This window comes from Artemia franciscana, chromosome 2 (assembly GCF_032884065.1).
Source record: "Artemia franciscana chromosome 2, ASM3288406v1, whole genome shotgun sequence".
NCBI classification, from domain to species: domain Eukaryota; kingdom Metazoa; phylum Arthropoda; class Branchiopoda; order Anostraca; family Artemiidae; genus Artemia; species Artemia franciscana.
The window spans coordinates 31,848,297-31,868,791 of record NC_088864.1 but is presented as its reverse complement, the minus strand read 5'-3'; the positions used below and the strand labels follow the sequence as shown (position 1 = coordinate 31,868,791).

At 34.2% G+C, this 20,495-nt stretch overlaps 1 protein-coding gene across 3 annotated transcripts in view; it reads left to right on the top strand.

Moving 5' to 3' along the window:
* Positions 1-20,266, top strand: part of LOC136040210 (carboxypeptidase Q-like) — a 68,818-nt gene extending 48,552 nt beyond the window's left edge. For all 3 annotated transcript variants that reach the window (XM_065724404.1, XM_065724413.1, XM_065724393.1), the window contains 2 exons: positions 7,945-8,194; positions 14,412-20,266. In XM_065724404.1, the coding sequence (XP_065580476.1) occupies positions 7,945-8,194; positions 14,412-15,088 (927 nt within the window). In that variant the 3' untranslated portion in view covers positions 15,089-20,266. The remainder of the gene's footprint in view (positions 1-7,944; positions 8,195-14,411) is intronic.
* The last annotated feature ends 229 nt before the right edge of the window (positions 20,267-20,495 follow it).

Sequence of the window (20,495 nt, the reverse complement as noted above, 5' to 3'; positions counted from 1 at the left end):
AAGGAAAAGTAAAGAGCTCTATCAAAACTTTCGACGAGGAAAAATAAAGCTAATTAGTGATTGAAACTTGAAATTGTGTCTGAATAATAATTAATAAGTCAATTTTTTTATACAAACCAGTCAATTAAACAAGAAGGTTATCTCAAAATTTTCAGTGGTATGTACTGAAATTGTGATTTTCATGTGCCAGATAAGCTATTCCGTAATATATCTTCGGACTCTTTAAAATGAATTTCTAAATTAACCATTTATCTTGTATGGACCACTTAAATTTTAGGAACGAATAAGCCATCCCGTGGCATTACTGTCTCTGGTCCTAGGAAGCTCAGTATGTACTTTTTCAGTATGTATTTTTAAGTTGATTACCTATTTCTGAACTGTCAATCGATAGTACAAGTCCAAATAAGACCAAATAATATAGTACAAGTCCAAATAAGACCAAATAATATAGTACAAGTCCAAATAAGAGACTTGGGACAAATATGGTTGCATTAAAATGGGGGTCAGCTAACGTAAGGCAAAAAAAGTGTATGCGCAGAGTGAAATGTGTAAGATGCCCACAATGGCCATAACAAAGAAATAAAAAGAGTATGAATATTTTGAATTTATCAAATAATAAGCTTGTTTTAGTTATTAGTTTGTTTTGAATCGAGTCTTTCTGAAACTGCAACTTCAATTGTTTTTTTTTCGCACTCTTTAAGGAACAGAATCGGTTTGCATCGTATAGCTGAAATTCTGCGGCTTAGAGTTAGATCGTTGTTGCAAACGATCTTCATATTAATCGATCTCTTTGTTCAAACTAGAATACAACTCGCTTCGTTCTTATTTCTTATACGCTAATTTAATAATTATTATTTTGTCTTTGATTGTGCGTCTTTAAGAACGCTTTATCACCCTAGGAATGTGTAAAGTATGGCTGTAATGAGGAAACGACAATAGAATACTTCACTGAATATTAAATATAAAAAACTAGTTTTTCAAAGTCAATCGTAAAGAATAACATTAAAACTTAAGCCAATGAGAAGGTACTCTAGAAATGAGGAGAACTCCCCTTTTCATTAGCTTGCTCCTTACGCTGAAGTTCCATAGTCCTTCAAAAATGCTTCTTATTCCCGTTAAGTAACCCTTATCTTTGAGCAGTCGTTCTTAAACGGTTTGGACAATTTTAAGTTCGTTTCCCTTATTTTGCAAGATGTATACTTTCAACTTCTCCTACCAAGAAGAACATGGTCTGTATTCTTCGAGTTCTTCCTTCCCCCACCCTTCGTTCTTGAATTTTCTATGTTACGGACTTGCTCAGAAAATAAATGTGAAACGAAGGTAATCAAAGAGAAGAGAAGAAACCTATTTGAAACAACATTTGCTAGCAGTAGCCTAAATGTTCTTGTACTACGTTTTTTTCCTTGTATTTTTTTTTTTTTTAATAGGGTACGATTTAAAAAAGAAGAAAAGTCGATATTTAGCATTCGCTTTGTCTTTTTTATTTGTTATGTGAGTTGATTTTAAGCACGGTTAGCAAAAACCTATTTAAGTCAAAGACATGCCATTCTTATTATTATTAATAATGGATGAAATACTATACAACTGTATTTTAGACTTCAGACACGGTGAAAAAGAAGCAATAAGCAAATTACAATGTAACGTCTGATGGAAAATTCGTTATATTTAGTTATCAGCTTACTGTTTATTATGAATCATCAATAGAGAAAAACCTTCCCGATTTGTGACAACAATACATCAGTCTTAAAAATCTTGAAAGTAAAAAAAAACTCGCTTAGAAAGTGCACGTCATGCTGTTTAGAGATCGAATTTTCAAATTTTTGGTAGTTCAACGGCTTTGTCCAAAACGGATACCCGGAAGTACTTTATTGTCTTTGTCATTAAGAGATTTACTTTGCAGATTAATCTAATGTGTGTGTATTAAAATTCAAAAAGTTGAATACAATCAGTTTCACTAGTGCACAATTTAAAACTATTTTTTCAAGTCATTGACTGAAAGCAATGACCACCAAATATTTCAACCACGTGCAGACATAAACTTGTAAATACAAACATAAACTAGGGAGAATATTACAAAATTTAACACAAATATTATTTGTCTACTATTGAACCATATCCCAGACGTAGGTTATGACTCTAAGCCCAGACGTACATGAAAGGGGTTGTCCCCTCCGCAACGCCTAGCTCTTTACGCTAAAGTTTGACTCGGTCACAACTCTACTTTTTAAAGCAATAAAAAAAACTTTTGCGTGAAGAGTGAGGCAACGTAGACGGGACAACCCCTTTCATATACGGAGTAATTTATGTTCGGTTTGAGTTTTAATGTCGCTCTTCACTTGCAGTTAAAAAAACTTGTTTTTTTATTTAATTTCTGAATGTTTTTGAATTAATGCATGTTTTGATTTTGGCTCACCGCACGTGACTTTTTTTTTGCTAAATGGCTTTCTCAGTTTTGATCGGATGGTTTTGATAAAAAAAGGAAGGGAGAGGAGACCTAGTTGCCCTCCAATCTTTGACTACTTAAAAATACAACTAGATGTTTTCTATTTTTTTGTACGCATGTTTTTGTTAGTAATAAACATACGTACCTTACGAATTAACCTACGTAACGAGCTTCTATATTTGTGTATTTTTATTACGTATATGAGCGGTTTTGCTCCCTCATCAATACCTCGCTCTTTACACTAAAGCTTGAATTTTATCCCAAATCTTTAAGAATGACCCCTGAATCACAAAGGCCGTAAAATAAATAGTTGAAATTACTAAAAATACTTTAGCGTAAAGAGCAAGGTATTGTGGAGGAGACGAACCCCCTTATATACGTAATATTTTATATTCGTTTTAAGTTTAAATGCTACTCATTACTTCCAGGTGAAAATTTTTTATTTATTTTCTCATTGTTTTTTTTTAATAATGCTAGAAAATCCTGCGCCCCCTTCATGGAAATTCTCTTCCCTCATCATAAATTCCTCCATGGAAAGATCCTCCCACGTAACCAACTCCCCCGACCCACTCACACCCCAATGCAAAAAAGTCCCCCTGAAAACGTATGTACACTTAATAATAACCATTACTATGTATAAACAATGGTCAAAGTTTGTAACTTGCAGCCCCTCCCCCGGGGACTGTGGGGGATTAAGTCGTCCCCACGACATTGTTCTTAGGTTTTCGACTAAGCTGAACAGAATCGCTATCTCAAAATTTTGTTCCGGTGACTTTGGGGGGAAATATGCGTGGGAGGGTGTAAGGTGCCCTCCAATTTTATTGGTCACTTAAAAGGGCACTAGAAATTTTAATTTCCGTTATAATGAGCCCTCTCGCAACATTCTAGGATCACTGGGTCGATACGATCACCCCTGGGGAAAAAAAAAACAAATAAACACGCATCCGTGATCTGTCTCCTGGCAAAAAATACAAAATTCCACATTTTTGTAGATAGGAGCTTGAAACTTTTAAAGTAGGGTTCCCCGATACGCTGATTTTCGCTACAATTATATGACTTTTAAGGGGGTGTTTTCCCTATTCTCTTAAAATAAGGCAAATTTTCTCAGGCTCGTAACTTTTGATGGGTAAGACTAAACTTGATGAAATTTATATATTTAAAATCAGCATTAAAATGTAATTCTTTTGGTGTAACTATTTGTATCAAAATTCAGTTTTTTAGAGTTTCGGTTACTATTGAGCCGGGCCACTCCTTACTAAAGTTCGTTACCACGAACTGTTTGATACATACATATATATATATATATATATATATATATATATATATATATATATATATATATATATATATATATATACATATATATACATACATATATATATATATATATATATATATATATATATATATATATATATATATATATATATATATATACATATATATACATACATATATATATATATATATATATATATATATATATATATATATATATGTATATATTTGACAGAATTCCGTATTTAAATTTCCAGTTACTATTTGTCCCTGCCGGTCCTTACTTACAGTTTGTTATCACGCACGATTTGAAAAAAAAAATTAGGACAATAATGGCACCCTAAGCCCATAACAAATATAGTTTAGATGAAATTTCTCTGGAAAGAAATCTTTTGGTGTCTTCTCAGAGTTATAAAGATAAATTTATGTATTTTAGCACAAATTCTCAGTCACTTCCAAATTTGTTGACGTTAGCCTATTAAAACTGTAGCCATTGCTGAATGGTATATGCATTAAGATCCCCATCAAATTATTGACGAATGTCAAATTGTCTTAAGGTAGCTTTAAGATACCTTAAGGTATCTTTCAGGTATCCGAGAACATATTTTCTTATGACATTACTATCCGACCATTTTCATGAATCAGTGAGCTTACAACTATCTAAACCTTAGCGCTACCTAACACGCCTAGGTTCTGCAGGCAGGGTGCCTAACTCGTGTATACCTGACTAAATCGTAGCATCTGACTCTGCATAACTATCCTTTTTTAAGTCATCGGAATCTTTGCTTAGTTTGCAGTTGTTTTAATTTGTTTTGAAACTGATAGTTGTTGAAGGAACGAATGAATTTCTCAAAACTTAGAAGTGTAGCGACCGAGTCACAAAAGCATTTTTTGTTGTTTCAATATGTATTGTTTTAATAATCTTGATAAAAAATTGATTTACGGTAATTTTTTTTGAATAAAGATAGGGAAGGGGTCCATGAAAAATTGAAAAATTGAAACACATATTGATGATAAGCTACCAAACTTCTATTAATTTCCCTGTCAAACCACCAATTGCAATGCATATGGTGGAAATCCACACACAGGTAAGGTGATAGTTACAATGACAGGAATGGTACTACATTTACTGATGTCTATTACTAAATTGTCTTTAGCAATCAATTCCTTGGAATGTTTTTATTACCGTATTATTTTCGGCTAAAGCTTTTTACATTAAGTTGGAACCTGGTGCCAAAATGTCTACAAAGTTATTTAATGGTTTCGCTGTAGCAGAAAGGAACACGTTTTCAGGAGATTTTTAAATTCGCTGTTTCTATAAAAGTTACGTTTTAAGCTTTGAATCTGTATTTTAACTGGGTTCTCTTTAAGTTAAGTAATTTATTGTTTAACTCGATAATTACACACACTTGACTCTACTCTTAAACTACAGTTTAACATAAACTTTTCGAAAGCCATATATTTTAACTGTGAATCAGGTTCCTCGCATCCTCTTTGTGCAGTTTTTTCCTTTTACATTTCAACCATATTATTCTTGCTTTGTAACTGGGGTGGAGTTGGTGTCACTTATTATGTGTCCGAGTATCCTTCCACCCAGTCACCTCCAAAATGAAAAAAGACTTCTTATCTGTGAAAGCAATTACAATGAGCCTTTTTTTCTAATGCATGGAAATATTTTCTCATTTTGTCCTGGAGCTATTGTTCCTTCGTTGGAAGAGCATCAGTATGTTGCTACCGGAGCTGATTGTCTACTTATTACAGAAACGACTGATACAAAAATGTTTAAACACCTCTGGAATCTCCTCATCAATATAAAGTGGCTGCTGTCTTAGTTAATAAAATGGTGGAAGGATCACTAAGCTGGTATACTGTTGCAATAAACATTTAATTTTAAGCCAGATTATCTCCAATATTTTCGTTTGAAAAAAAAAAAACATCTCGGTTTGTTTTCATTCTAAGACAAAAGTCACTCTCGGAATAGCCCTCGTATAACTACTGTAGTAATAAAATCATTATTGTATTTTTCCACAGAAAAACAGCAATATATAATAGTGAAAACGATAGGTGGCTAAATACTTTAATTTTAGGACTTGTCTTATTGATGGTGGCATCCCTATTTTCAAAGATTTACTCTATTTCTGGCCTGCCAAAGGTAATAATAAGTCCTACACCAAAACTTAAAAAGAAAGGGATAATCTGTAGAAACATTAACAGATAAAAACCACTGTTTAAAAACGTGGCAAAAGTATAGGATGGGGAGCAAAGTAGCTGGTGGTTAAGACTTAATTATTGAGAAGTAAATACAGGATAAATTAAGTAACAAAGGGTATCAAACTATTTTGATACCCTTTCTGCACAGGCGATGAAGGAGAAATAAGAGGCACCTAAGAAAATGCTGCTTGAGTAGGCCACCAATTAGGGAAAGCATCCTAGCTTTTACAAGAACTAACATTGGCTTTGCCAAAGTGAAGAAAAAGATCAGCAATTTTCCACTTTAAATTGATCAGCTGACCATTTTTCAGTAGTTTAATAATTAATTTTGTCTCGTTATCAAACCATTTTTGGGCAGACTTTTGTATTAATTCAGCTTTAACGCAAGGCTCATAGAAAGTCTGTAATCAAACAGTTCGTGGTAACGAACTGCAGTAAAGAGCGACCCGGCTCAATAATAACCGAGACTCTAAAAAATGGAATTTTTGATACCAATAGTTACAAGAAAAGAATCGCATTTTTACGCTGCTTCTAAATATATTATTTTCATTAAGTTTAGTGTCACCCTTCAAAATTTACGATCCTGAAAAAATTTGCCTTATTTTAGAAAATAAGGCAGCTAAAAATTGGAGAGCCTTCTCCCCCACCCCTTTTTTTATCAAAATCGTCCAATCAAAACTATAAGAAAGTCATTTAGACAAAAAAAATTAATATGCCAATATCGTTTTAATTATTCATGTGCGGTGAGCCAAAATCAAAACATGCATTAATTTAAAAAGTTCAAAAATTAAATAAAAAAATAAGTTTTTTAACTGCAAGTAAGGAGCGACATTAAAACTTAAAACGAACAGAAGTTATTTCGTAAATGAAAGTGGTTGTCCCCTCCTCAACGCCTCGCTCTTTACGCTAAAGTTTTTATTGTTTTAAAAAGTAGAGTTGTGAGAAAGAGTCAAACTTTAGCGCAAAAGAGCGAGGCGTTGAGGAGGGGACAACCCCTTTCATATGCGAAATAGTTTCTGTTTGTTTTAAGTTTTAATGTCGCTCCTTACTTGCAGTTAAAAAAACTTGTTTTTTTGTTTAATTTCTGAACGTCTTTTTATTTAATACAACACAGGACAGTAGCATTCCTATAGCGGCCATTGAAAAAGACAAGTAAATGCAAACAAAATGAACTTTATTTGGGAGCTTAAGGAGTGAGACGAAGGAATTTGCTTGTTTAAAAATATTAGAGTTTCAAATATTTCTAAGAGAATATAGATGAACGTATGTTCCTAAGGAACATAGGATATGTGTGTTTCTAATGTAGTCCATCTAGCGTCACTATTTACAGTTGCTTGAAGGGGTAAAATTCTATTTATGGTCATCTCAAAAGGGATTGGATGAAGGAAGGGGAGAAGTTCGAATAAAATTAACACTACTAAACATGGTCAAGTTAGTTCCCCTCTCAACCAAAGCTTAGAATATTTCAAGAGGGCAATTTTGATACTGAAATTATAAATCCAGCGTACATAAATCCTTGTCAATTTCCTCAATCAGGGTACTTACTACCTACACTACAAATTGTTGCCGTAAACAAAACTAGACCATTACAATTAGATGGAGGGATGCTGCCGATGTGGAGATGGGATTAGACTAAATTTTCGTGCACTTAACTGTTCGATGTCGATCAAAAATGAATAAAAATCATAACAAATACTATCCTTTTTAATACATTTAAAAGTTTAAATTACGGGATACAATAATTTTAAACGCTGTTAAAACTAAAATTCTGTAGGGAGGTGAATCAAAAGCCTCTTTAAGATAAAAAAAAATCTCAAGAATTATGCTGTTTTTTTCAGGTTTCTTTGAATCCTGTCGATCAAATGAACAAGGTTGTGTGTTGTAAGCATCGATTATGGCTTACTGCCTTTAATATATTTGGTTTGAATACATATCTATTTATGTGATTTTATGTCACTTACATGTCAAACGAAAAGCTTGGTACGAAACAGGAAATAATTATATTCTTTCAGGTTAAAGGGAAGATAGTTGTCTATAACGAAGAGTTTGAAAGCTATGGGAAAACTGTCATATATCGAGGGCTTGGTGCAGTTGAAGCTGCGAAACTAGGTGCTGCAGCTGCATTAGTTCGCTCAGTTACTCCATTTTCCATAGATTCACCGCACACGGGTTTTACACATTATGAAGAAGAAGTGCCAAAAATACCAATTGCATGTATATCCATCGAAGGGGCTGAACTACTACAAAGACTGTACAATCGAGGTAGCTATACTATTAAAAAATAACATTTAAGCAAACCAATTCAGATTTAATTGGTATGTCTTTCAAACCAAATATATCGCCTCTTTGCTTGCCCGACTATATGAAAGAAGCTGTTTTTATCGAATCGCTGTGATAAACATCGAGAAGCATAGTTGTACTATGCCCCCTTGTGAATACCTCGCTCTTAACACTAAGTTCAAATTTTGTCCCGATCCTTTAAGAGTGATATACATATACATATATATATATATGTATATATATATATATATATATATATATATATATATATATATATATATATATATATATATATATATATATACTAGCTGTTGGGGTGGCGCTTCGCGCCACCCCAACACCTAGTTGTTGGGCGCTTCGCGCCCGCCAAGCTCCCCAGCGCGCGTAAGTCGTTACGCGCCATATTAGTTACGCGCCATTGTAGCTTTGTCCCTGTGACCCACCTGTGAATAGATATATATATATATATATATATATATATATATATATATATATATATATATATATATATATATATATATATATATATATATATATATATATATATATATATGTTGCATATAAATAGATTGTCAGGTTTACTGACCCTTGAACATGCAACATGTAATTGTCCATGGGAAAAACAATCCGTATTCAGATCTATACCTCATTATTCTAATGATGTGTCCCTGTGTCCCGGTCGTCATTTATATTCCCTGTGTCCCGGTCGTCATTTGTGTCCCGGTGTCCCAGTTTGTAATTTCTCTTTGAGTGTCCCGGTCGTCATTTATAATTCTTGTAGTTCTTATGTTTTGAGTTATCATCTCACTCTTACTGTTGTCCTAATAAATTAGCATTGTAATCCTAGCAAATTAGCAAGTGACGTTAAAAGAACAGATTTTTTTTTAAAGTATGAGAGTTTCTGCCGACTCCCCCATCCCGCAGTATTAATTTTAAAGTTTAAGAAGTATCTTAAGAATTTACACTAGCCCGAGTGAGACATGCACCGACCGCCTGCTCTGAGTGAAGTGAGACGAGTTCGATGGTTATATTTTGCTTTTTTATTCAATTGATATTTTCTTTTCGTTGATAAAATAGCTTGGCAAAAGCACAATTTGATATAGTTAGTAAAACATGGCAATACTTTTCAGAACTGAATAATTAAATAAAATATTTCAATTCTTAAGTGCCGAAAATTATATTTTTTTTTTGCTATCTTTTTTTTAAGTATTTATTGTCGCGCAGCCTGTAATGAAGCTTAGCTGATCTGGTACTTTTAAGTAAAAAAGTAGATGCAATCTAAAGATGACACAAGCATATACATATATATATATATATATATATTTATATATATATATATATATATATATATATATATATATATATATATATATGTATATATATATATATATATATATATATATATATATATGTATATATATATGTATATATATATATATGCATATATATATATATATACTAGCTGTTGGGGTGGCGCTTCGCGCCACCCCAACACCTAGTTGGTGGGGGCGCTTCGCGCCCCCCCCCAAGCCCCCCCGCGCGCGTAAGTCGTTACGCGCCATAATAGTTACGCGCCATTGTAGTTGTGTCCCTATGTCCCACCTGTGAATATAGATATATATATATATATATGGTTTTAACTACGTAAAACTTGGTATCCCGGTGTCCCGGTCTGTATATACATTCGTTTTTTAGTTTTGTTTTTCTCCTTTATTTTTTTCCTTTTTTTTTCTTTTTTAGCTTATTTAGATTTTTAGATTTTTTAGTTTTTTTTATTAGTTTTTAGTTTTTATTTCTTTTTAGTTTTTTTGTCCCGGTCGTCATTTATATCCCCCTGTTTCCCCCGGTGTCCCCGTTGTAGTTGTGTCCCTGTGTCCCGGTCGTTATTTATATTCCCTGTGTCCCGGTCGTCATTTGTATCCCGGTGTACATGTCCTGGTCGCTTTCTCTTTGAGTGTCGTCATTTATTAGTTTTTTCCTTTTTTTTTTAGTTTTTTATTGGTTTTTACCTTTATTTTAGCTTATTTTTCAGTTTTTTCCTTTTTTTTAGTTTTTTTTTATTTTTTATTTTTTTTATTTTTTATTTTTTTTAGTTTTTTACCTTTTTTTAGTTTTTTTAGTTTTTTTAGTTTTTTAGCTTTTTTACTTTTTTTATTAGTTTTTAGTTTTTTTTTGTAGTTTTTGCCTTTTTTTAGTTTTTTCACTTTTTTTTTTAGTTTTTTATTGGTTTTTACCTTTATAGTTTTTTTAGTTTTTTAGCTTTTTTATTTTTTTTATTAGTTTTTAGTTTTTTTTGTAGTTTTTGCCTTTTTTTAGTTTTTTCAGTTTTGACGTCACCTAATCCAGTTTTTTCAGGTGACGTCACCTGACACATCCATCCATCCATCCACAGACAGACAACTTATTTTTATATAGATAGATATATATATATATATATATATATATATATATATATATATATATATATATATATATATATATATATATATATATATATATTGTCTTTTGAGAATAATGGTTCTGAAGTACACGGCGCAGGAATGTGTTTGGGGTGAAGGGTGGTAGAAGCCTGTCATAAGGGCAAAAGGAGGTGATTTGGATGAAAATTGTCAGAAATCATATTGGAAATAGAAAATAAAAATATTAGGGTGTGTCATTGCCATAGCCTTATTAGAAGGTGACTGTGAAAGTATTTGGGCTGCAGTTCCTTTCTTAAGCATTGAATTGCTGAGCATGGATCTCATGAGCATTTAGGTATGTTTTGGGAATTTTATCTATGTTGAAAAATTTAAGCGTCAACCTGGAGGCTTTTTATCACACAGGTTTCTTCATCTAACTGTAAAATAACTTGGTACTCCAAGTACATGTCAAATAGTTTTTTTTCTTTCTGGTAACTCAAAACCTGCTGATTTCATGATAAAAATTCCACACACTAATGCCAAGGTCGTTGACTGATTGACCAACGTGCACCATAGCCAAAGGATTAAAAATATAGACTTAGACTTGATATTAGAGCAGGAATAGCTTGTAATTGACATTGATCTGACTAGAACCGTAGTTGTGGAATGTTCAGTGCTTTGGTGAGGGAGGGGGTCAAACTAATCACAAAGGAGTATGTCCCCAAATTTAGTGGTTATATCCCTGTATCCAAAAAAGGTAAAAATCGCCAATTTTTTCCAAGACGAAGATAGTAGGCCAGTTTATGAACTATTTTAAGGCTGATAAACTATTATAAGTCTGTCTCAACGTTCATCGGGATAACGATACATAAGTAAAATTTATAACATGAGTTAACCAGAGGCGCCATTTGGGGGAGTCAGGGGTGGGCAAATGCCCACCCCAGATTTTCCAGGGGGCCCAAGCTTCCATCACAAAGGGCCCTTTTCCGGCCATAATTATCCATTATGTCCAACATAATCCATTCTGTTGAAATGATTTGAACTAACTGCACGCCTATTAGCCACAGAGCGTAATTACCTGACAACCCTTGGGGTAATTACGCTATTTGCTATTATTCATTGTAAACTTTGAAAACATAATAAAAGTCTCAAGTTCTGTCAAATGCCCCATGCCGACCCCAAGATTTGGCCCAAATGGCGCCTCTGGAGTTATCTTATTATTGTTCAGTTGAAAATTCTTCTTTATTTCTCTTGGTGGGGGAAGGGGGAGTGAAAGCACTTAGACTTTTGAGGGTACTTATGCATTATAGTGATCACGCTCAAGAAGTTGAGTTGGGTTAATCATAATGAAATATACCAAATTAAGATGAAAATATAATGCTTTAATAACAAAATTAAGGAAACTACTAAAGAGGACTATGGAAAACAGGCTGCCCAGAAAGTATTATATTAAATATTTGACCTAACCAACTCTATATAATAGATATTTAATTACCTGCATAGTATTTTATCTCATTGACGCTAAGCTAATTATCTCTGAGGACACTCAGAGAAACCGGTTTTACGATAGATCAAGAACAACATTGCGGTCGCTATAATACACAAGTATCCATTTGAGAATTGCTGGATCATGCTAATCGAAAGGTACACTTGCATAAATGTTGTATTTAGTTCTTTTATCGTAAATCACTGATGCTTTTTTTAAATAAATTTACTCTAAAATATTATAAATATACAAATTCTTGTCTAACACATATTTTAAATTCTTCTTCTTTTCTTTCTTGTGTCCCGTGGAGCTTGGTCCATACTGAGATGTTCTGGATGTAACTCCTTTCCTCGTTTCCTCTTCTTTTTCATTTCTAGAAAATAATTTTTTTTTCCGTCCTATATTTCTCACATAGTTTTTCAACATTTCCTTTCACCCTTCTAAATTTTCTAATCTTTAAGTACTCATATAATATCCCGATTAAAAACAAGAGCTAAGAGCTCCTATGGCACTTGTGACGAGGTCGGAAGAGCCGAGAGCCAAGAGCTCATAGGGTATGAGCTCTAGCAAAATTATAAGAATCAATAGATTGCTTTAAAAGGAAAATCAGAGGCTTAATGCCGGTCGGGATTTAAGATAAGAGCTCTGAGTCACGAGGTCCTTCTAAATATCAAAATTCATTAAGATCCGATCACCCACTCGCAAGTTAAAAATACCTCAATTTTTCTAATTTTTCCTCTCCCTTCAGCCCCCCAGATGTTCGAATCGGGGAAAACGACTTTATTAAGTCAATTTGTACAACTCCCTGACACGCCTACCAATTTTCATCGTCCTAGCACGTCCAAAAGCACCAAACTCGCCAAAGCACTGAACCCCAACATCTAACTCCCCCAAAGAGAGCGTAAACACCGGGGCGTTGATAAAAAAGGAGCCCCTTTCATTTACGAAGTAATTTCTGTTCGTTTTAAGTAGTAATGTCACTCCTTGCTTTCAGTTAAAAAAACAGTTATCAGTTATTTAATATATAACCAAGTTAAACCTAAGTTGAACGATACTATCACAAAAAGGAGTAGGGTCATCGCCCTTTAAGCCAGGTAATGACCCAAACGTCATTTTATTTTACTGAAAATATTTCTTATTTTGAGATGTGAGCATTTATTTATTATAACTTCAACAAAAAAAGACAGAAATCATCACATTAACCAAAATTAAAAAAAACAAAAACATCCATGAAGGATAGATTGACAGGTTAACATGTATATATATATATATATATATATATATATATATATATATATATATATATATATATATATATATATATATATATATATATATATATATTGATTTAACTCCTGAAAGTCTCACTAATTTTGTATTTATTGAAGTTATGACATAGAAAACTTTAAACTGCACTTGGCTTTCAGAAAAGTGCAAATGACAGTTTGGTCTTCACAAGCCCTAAAGATCTTTATCCCTACTCCTGTTTGTGGTAGTTTTGTTTGGTTTGAGTTTAACTCAATTATATTGTAATTTCTGTTCGTTCTGAGTTTCAATCATTAGTTGATAGGGATTTTTGTTCGTTTTACACTTGAACTACTCTCTGACTTTATTTCTGCTTGTCTTCTTTTTAATTTAGCTTTTTACTTTTCTTTGAAAAACTTGTTTTGATAGTGATTTATATTGCCTTTAAGCTTGGGTTACAAACTTTCTTGCTGCTTGTCCTAGGTTTAATATAGCTTTTTACTTTTCTTTGAAAAACTTTGTTTATGTAATTTTTGTAAATTAATTTAAAAAAGCAAATGAGGGGGATGTCATATCATTTGTGACCAAATAGCACTAATTTACAACAAGTGATAGTAAATTCAAAATTCCAACTATTGTGCAATTCGAATAGCATGAGCCAGCGAGACTTAACTGTTTGATTGCTTCCACCATCCTCCAAAAAAAAATACTAAAGAAAAAAGTCAGCCCTTTCTCAGTCCCTTTATAAACAATAAGAATTCATTCCCGTTATAGGTTTCCTTTATTGATCATTATTCTGATAAACGATAGGGGATATTCGTAATAATTTTATAGACTAACTACAGTTTAAATACATTCTTCGTCTTGGAAAAATTCACTGTGTTTTAGGACACAGGGACATAGCCACTAGATTTGGGAACTCACTTCTTTGTGATTTGTTTGGCCCCTTCCCCTGCAAAATCACTGAACATTCCACAAATACACAGGGCTAAGTTTTTGCCCTTTGAAAGTATAGCCTTAGAAATAGTGTGTTTAAATATTATCCTTAATGGTTTATATTTCGTTTTAGGAATCAAGGTTATCATACACCTGAAAATGTTAGAAAAGGATCTATCACCAGCTACATCCTATAATCTCATGGCCGATATTGTGGGTAGCAAAATGCCTGATCAACTCATTATAATTTCTGGTCATATTGACAGCTGGGATGTAGGTCAAGGTGCCATGGATGACGGTGGCGGTGCATTTATAAGTTGGAACGCTTTGAGCCTTCTTCATATGCTTAATCTACGTCCAAAAAGGACCATCCGCACCATCTTATGGACGGGAGAGGAATTCGGGCTTCTTGGTGCTAATTCCTATTTTGAGAAAAACAAAAGTAATTTGGAAAAATTTACTTTTGTCATGGAGTCAGATATGGGGACCTTTAGGCCTACAGGTCTTATTTTTGGAGGAGGTGATAAAGGAGCTTGTATTATAAGCAAGATCTTAACTTTATTTGAAAGTATAAACGCCACTTCTCTTGTAAGGAGTAGCGACGTTAGTTCCGACATAACTTTTTGGACAGACGCAGGTATTCCAGGAGCTAGTATTTTGAATGAAAATGACAAATATTTCTGGTTTCATCACTCCAATGGAGACACTATGACAGTGGAAAACCCAGAAAGTTTAGATTTATGTTTGGCACTGTGGGCGACCACCGCCTTTGTTATTGCGGATATGGACGAGGATTTCCCACGGAATTGACACTGTTCTCTTCCGGGCTTATAATTTACACGCAATGTCACTTTTTACACTTATAGCGACAATGTATTTCTGGTAGTTTTGTGTAATTTTGCCCATTTCGCTTTACGAATGTGCTTTTTCGTTTTTGTAGTACTTGATCAAAAGAATGTCCATGTAGATGTCAACGAATATTCTTCGGTTTTGTTCGCCAGAAAAATAAAAAATTGTAACTCCCTCTTTAGGAAACAAAAACATAAGGTTCACAAAGTGAACCTCGTCGGTTTATTTAGTGCTCCTTTTTAAGTGCAGATTCCTGTTTGTTTAGGCTCTCATCCTTTGAAAGTAGTAAAATGCTCTTTAGACACTAGAGCTCAATCCTCGGGCCTTGAGTCTCTCTCAGACAATGTGCAATATGACTACCTTTCTTGATAACATTTGGTGGTGGAGTGATGCTGAGGGGTGAGAGGGTACATTTTCAAAAAGATGCTACTTGCGTAACTTTCTGATAAAAGATCGGTAGTGGGGTTGGCTCTAGTCTTATTTGGTTTTAGCACCTTGTCAGAACTTAGGTTGTCATTGCACAGATTTGGAGATCAGCATCAAGTCAGGAATTAACTCGTTTTTAAGATGAGTCACCCACGCCTTTGATTGAGCTAGTTTCGGCACCGAATCAGTCTGCAGCTTAATATATTCCTTGAATCCTATAGATTTAATTCCTTGCATTTTGGTTGTAACAGGTAGCAACAAACCACATTTTCATGCTAAACTGTTAGTTCTGAAGAATCATATATTAGTTTCAGACTGTGTTTTCCTCTGGGGTCTCATTGTTTAGATCTTTCGGGCATTCCGAACGAAATAGAGATGAAATATAAAGATTATAAACATTTTTATTAAAAAAAATACATACTAACGTCTAAAAACATAATTACGGAAGTTTTGAAAGTTTTATCCAGGCATTTCAAAACTAATTAGAGTCACAAGGAAAATAGTGGCAAATAAAGTTTTCGTTTAAAGATATTAATTAAAAAAAAAAATTAACTGAAAGTAAGGAGCAACATTAAAACCTAAAAAGAACAGAAATTATTCCGTATACGAAAGGGGCTGTCCCCTCCTCAACGTTTCGCTCTTTACGCTAAAGTTTGGCTCTTTCTCACAACTCTGTTTTTTGAAACAACAAAAAACATTACCGTAAAGAGCAAGGCATTAGGGAGAAGACAGCCCCTTTCATATACGGAATGATTTCTGTTCGTTTTAAGTTTAAATGTCACTCCTTACTTTCAGTCAAAACATGTTCTTTTTTGTTTAATATTTGAACCTTTTGAATTAATGTAGGTTTTGGTTTTGGCTCACCGTACCTGAATAGTTAAAACGAAATTTGTATATTTATTTACTTTTATTGGCTAAATGGCTTTCTAAAAAATTTGATCGGACTATTTTCACGTTTTTTGGAACTAAAAGTCAAACATTAGCGTAAAAAGTGAGGTACTGAGAAGGGGGCAACCCCCTCATATACGTAATAATTTATATCCTTTTTAAGTTTTAATGTTGTTCCTTACTTTCAGTTGGAAAAAACTTGCTTTTTTATGGCACTTGTTATCTACCAAGTGACATATAGCGATCGCAAATTCTGTCAGTCGGTCTGTCGGTCTGTCTGTCTGTCCCGGTTTTGCTACTTTAGGCAGTTCCAGGTAAGCTAGGACGATGAAATTTGGCAGGCGTATCAGGAACCAGACTAAATTAAATTAAAGATTGTCGTTTGCCCGAATTTGACCATCTGGGGGGGGAGTGGGGGATGGTTAAATCGGAAAAATTAGAAAAAATGAGGTATTTTTAACTTACGAACGGATGATCGGATCTTAATGAAATTTGATGTTTGGAAGGATATTGTGCCTCAGAGCTCTTATTTTCAATCCCGGCCGGATCTGGTGACATTGGGGGGAGTTGGGGGGAACCTAAAATCTTGGAAAACGCTTAGAGTGGGGGGATCGCGATGAAACTTGTTGGGAAAAATAAGCACAAGTCCTAGATACGTGATTGACATAACCGGAACGGATCCACTCTCTTTGGGGGGGGGGGTTGGGAGGGGGGAGGGTTAATTATGAAAAATTAGAAAAATTGAGGTATTTTTTAACTAACGAGAAAGTGATCGGATCTTAATGAAATTTGATGTTTGGAAAAAAATTGTGTCTCAGAACTCTTATTTTAAATCCCGACCTGATCCGCTGACATTGGGGGAGTTGGGGGACCTAAATTCTTGGGAAACGTATAGAGTGGAGGGATCGGGATGAAACTTGGTGGGAAAAATAAGCACAAGTCCTAGATACGTGGTTGACATAACCGGAACGGATCCGCTCTCTTTGGGAGAGTTGGGGGGAAGGGTTAATTCGAAAAAATTAGAAAAAATGAGATATTTCTCACTTAAGAAGGAGTGATCGGATCTTAATGAAATTTCTGATTTAGAAGGACCTCGTAACTCAGATTTCTTATTTCAAATCCCAACCTGATCCAGTGTCATTGGGGAGGGGGGACCGGAAATCTTGGAAAACGCTTAAAGCGGAGAGATCAGGATGAAACTTGGTGGGAAGAATAAGCACAAGTCCAAGATAGTGACTGACATAACCGTACCAGATCCACTCACTTTGGTGGAGTTTAGGGGGGCGAGAATTCGGAAAAATTAGAAAAAATGAGGTATTTGTAACTTACAAACGGCTGATTAGATCTTAATGAAATTTAATATTTAGAAAGATCTTTTGCTTTAAAACTTTCATTTTAAGGTTTGACCAGACCCGGTGACATTGGGGGGAGTTGGAGGGGAAAACCGAAAATCTTGGAAACCGGAAATCTTGGAAAATGCTTAGAGTAGATCGATCAGGATGAAACTTGATGGGAAGAATAAGCATAAGTTATAGATACGTGATTGACATAATTGGAACGGATCCGTTCTCTTGGGGGGGGGAGCTGAGTGTTGTTAATTTGGAGAAATTAGAAAAATTGAGGTATTTTTAAATTAAGAACGGGTAACCGGATCTTAATGGAATTTGATATTTAGAAGGAACTCATGTCTCAGAGCTCTTATTTCAAATCCCGACCAGATCTGTTGACATTGGGGGGAGTTGGAGGGGGAAACCGGAAATCTTGGAAAACGCTTATAAATGTCGTAAATACGCGATTGCGGGAACTGGACTGGATCCGCTCTCTTTTGGGGAGTTAGGGGATGGTGTTTAGTGCTTTGGCGAGTTTGGTGCTTCTGGACGTGTTAGGACGATGAAAATTGGTAGGCATGTCAGGGAGCTGCACAAATTGACTTGATAAAGTCGTTTTCCCCGATTCAACCATCTGGCAGGGTGAAGGGAGAGGAAAAATTATAAATATTGAGGTATTTTTAACTTATGGGTGAGTGATCGGATCTTAATGAATTTTAATATTTAGAAGGACCTCGTGACTCAGAGCTCTTATTTTGAATCCCGATCGGCATTAAGTATCTGATTTTCCTTTTAAAGCAATCTATTTATTCTTAGAATTCTGCTAGAGCTCATACCATATGAGCTCTTGGCTCTTCCGACCTCGTCCCAAGTGCCATATGAGCTCTTAGCTCTTGTTTTATTTAATATCAACCATAAGCCGAAGATATAAAATATCTTTGGTTTGTTATCACGTAAAAATCAAAATTATAAAGCTGCTTAAGACAAAATTAAATGCTGAAAAATATACACAAACAAATTATTGTTATATCGGCCATTATTTAACAAGATTCGGAATTTAGCGTAAAGGACGAGGTATTGACGAGGGGGCGAACTCCCTCATATATGTAATATGAGGGGATTCACCTCCTCATCAGTGCCTTGCTCTTTATGCTAAAGTTCCAATTTTCTAGCAATTCTTTAAGAATGACCCCTGAATCACAAAGGCCGTTTAATTAGAATAAAATTGAAACATTGAAACTACTAAAATGAATTGGAACTACTAAAAATGTTTTTGCGTAAAGAGCGAGGTATTGAAGAGGAGACGAGCCCCATCATATACGTAATAATTTCTGCTCGTTTTAGGTTTTAATGTTGCTCTTTACTTTCAGTTGAAAAAACTTGTTATTTTATTTAACTTCTGATTGTTTTTTTAAATAATACTGGAAAATCCAGCGCCCCCTTCATAGAAATTCTCTTCACCCGTGAAAAATTCCTCCAAGGAAAGATCCTCCCAAGTAACCACCCCAAACACCCCCACAACCAAAAAAAGCCCCCCGAAAACGTCTGTATACTTCCCAATATCCAATGCTATATGTAAACAATAGGCAAAGTTCATAACATGCAGCCCTTCCCCGGGGGACTGTGGGGGATTAAGTCATCTTCAAAGACTAGTTGAATAGTTATTACATTTTTTTAATGAACAAAATGGCTATCTCAAAATTTTGATCCGGTGAATTCGGGAAAAAAATTAACGTGGAAGGGGGCCTAGTTGCTGTCCAATTTTTGTGGTAACTTTAAAAGGACACTAGAACCTTTAATTTCTATTCGAATGAGCCCTCTCGCATCATTATAGGACCACTGGGTCGATACGATCATCCTGGGAAAAAAAAAGAAGTAAATAAACAAATAAACACGCATCCATGATCTCTCTTCTGGCAAAAGATACAGAATTCCGCATTTTTGCAGATGGGAGCTTCAAACCTCTACATTAGGGTTATCTGATACGTTGAAGCTGATGATGTGATTTTCATTAAGATTCTATGGCTTTTAGAGGGTGTTTCCCCTTTTTTCGAAACTAAGGCGAATTTTCTCAGGCTCTAACTTTTGATGAGTAAGACTAAACTTGATGAAACGTATATATTTAAAATCAATATAGAAATCTGATTCTTTTGATGTAACTATTGATATCAAAATTCCGTTGTTTAGGGTGACGGTTACTTGTGAGTCGGGTTGCTCCTTACTTATAGCACGTTACCTCGAACTGTTTGATGGTGACAATAAATTGAAAGTTGCAAATCCATTTTTCTAATAATTTTTCTTTTCCCTTCAGCTTGAATATTTCATTTTATGACAAATAAAAACCAACTGATCGTAATATGTTTCTTTTAGCTTAATTTTGAATTGTTCATTCATAGGGATATCTATTTCTTTTATAAATCTGACCTAATTTTTCATTTTAATTTCTGTTTGTCATTAGTTTTATTTGTTTATTCTTATAAATTTCGGTTTGTTTGAAGTGTGACTTGACTTTGACTTTATTTCTGCTCGTTTTAGGTTTTGATGTTTCTTTTTCTACTTTTCATCAAAAAGTTTTGCAAAACGTCTTTTAAATAGACACATCAAATACTTAAACGCTTCAATTCAAAATAAAAAACAACGCACCAGAAACTCAACCCTGGAAACAACTCAATCTAGTAATCCTAACGCAAAGAATCCAAGGCAACATAAATATCAAAGGCAAAATA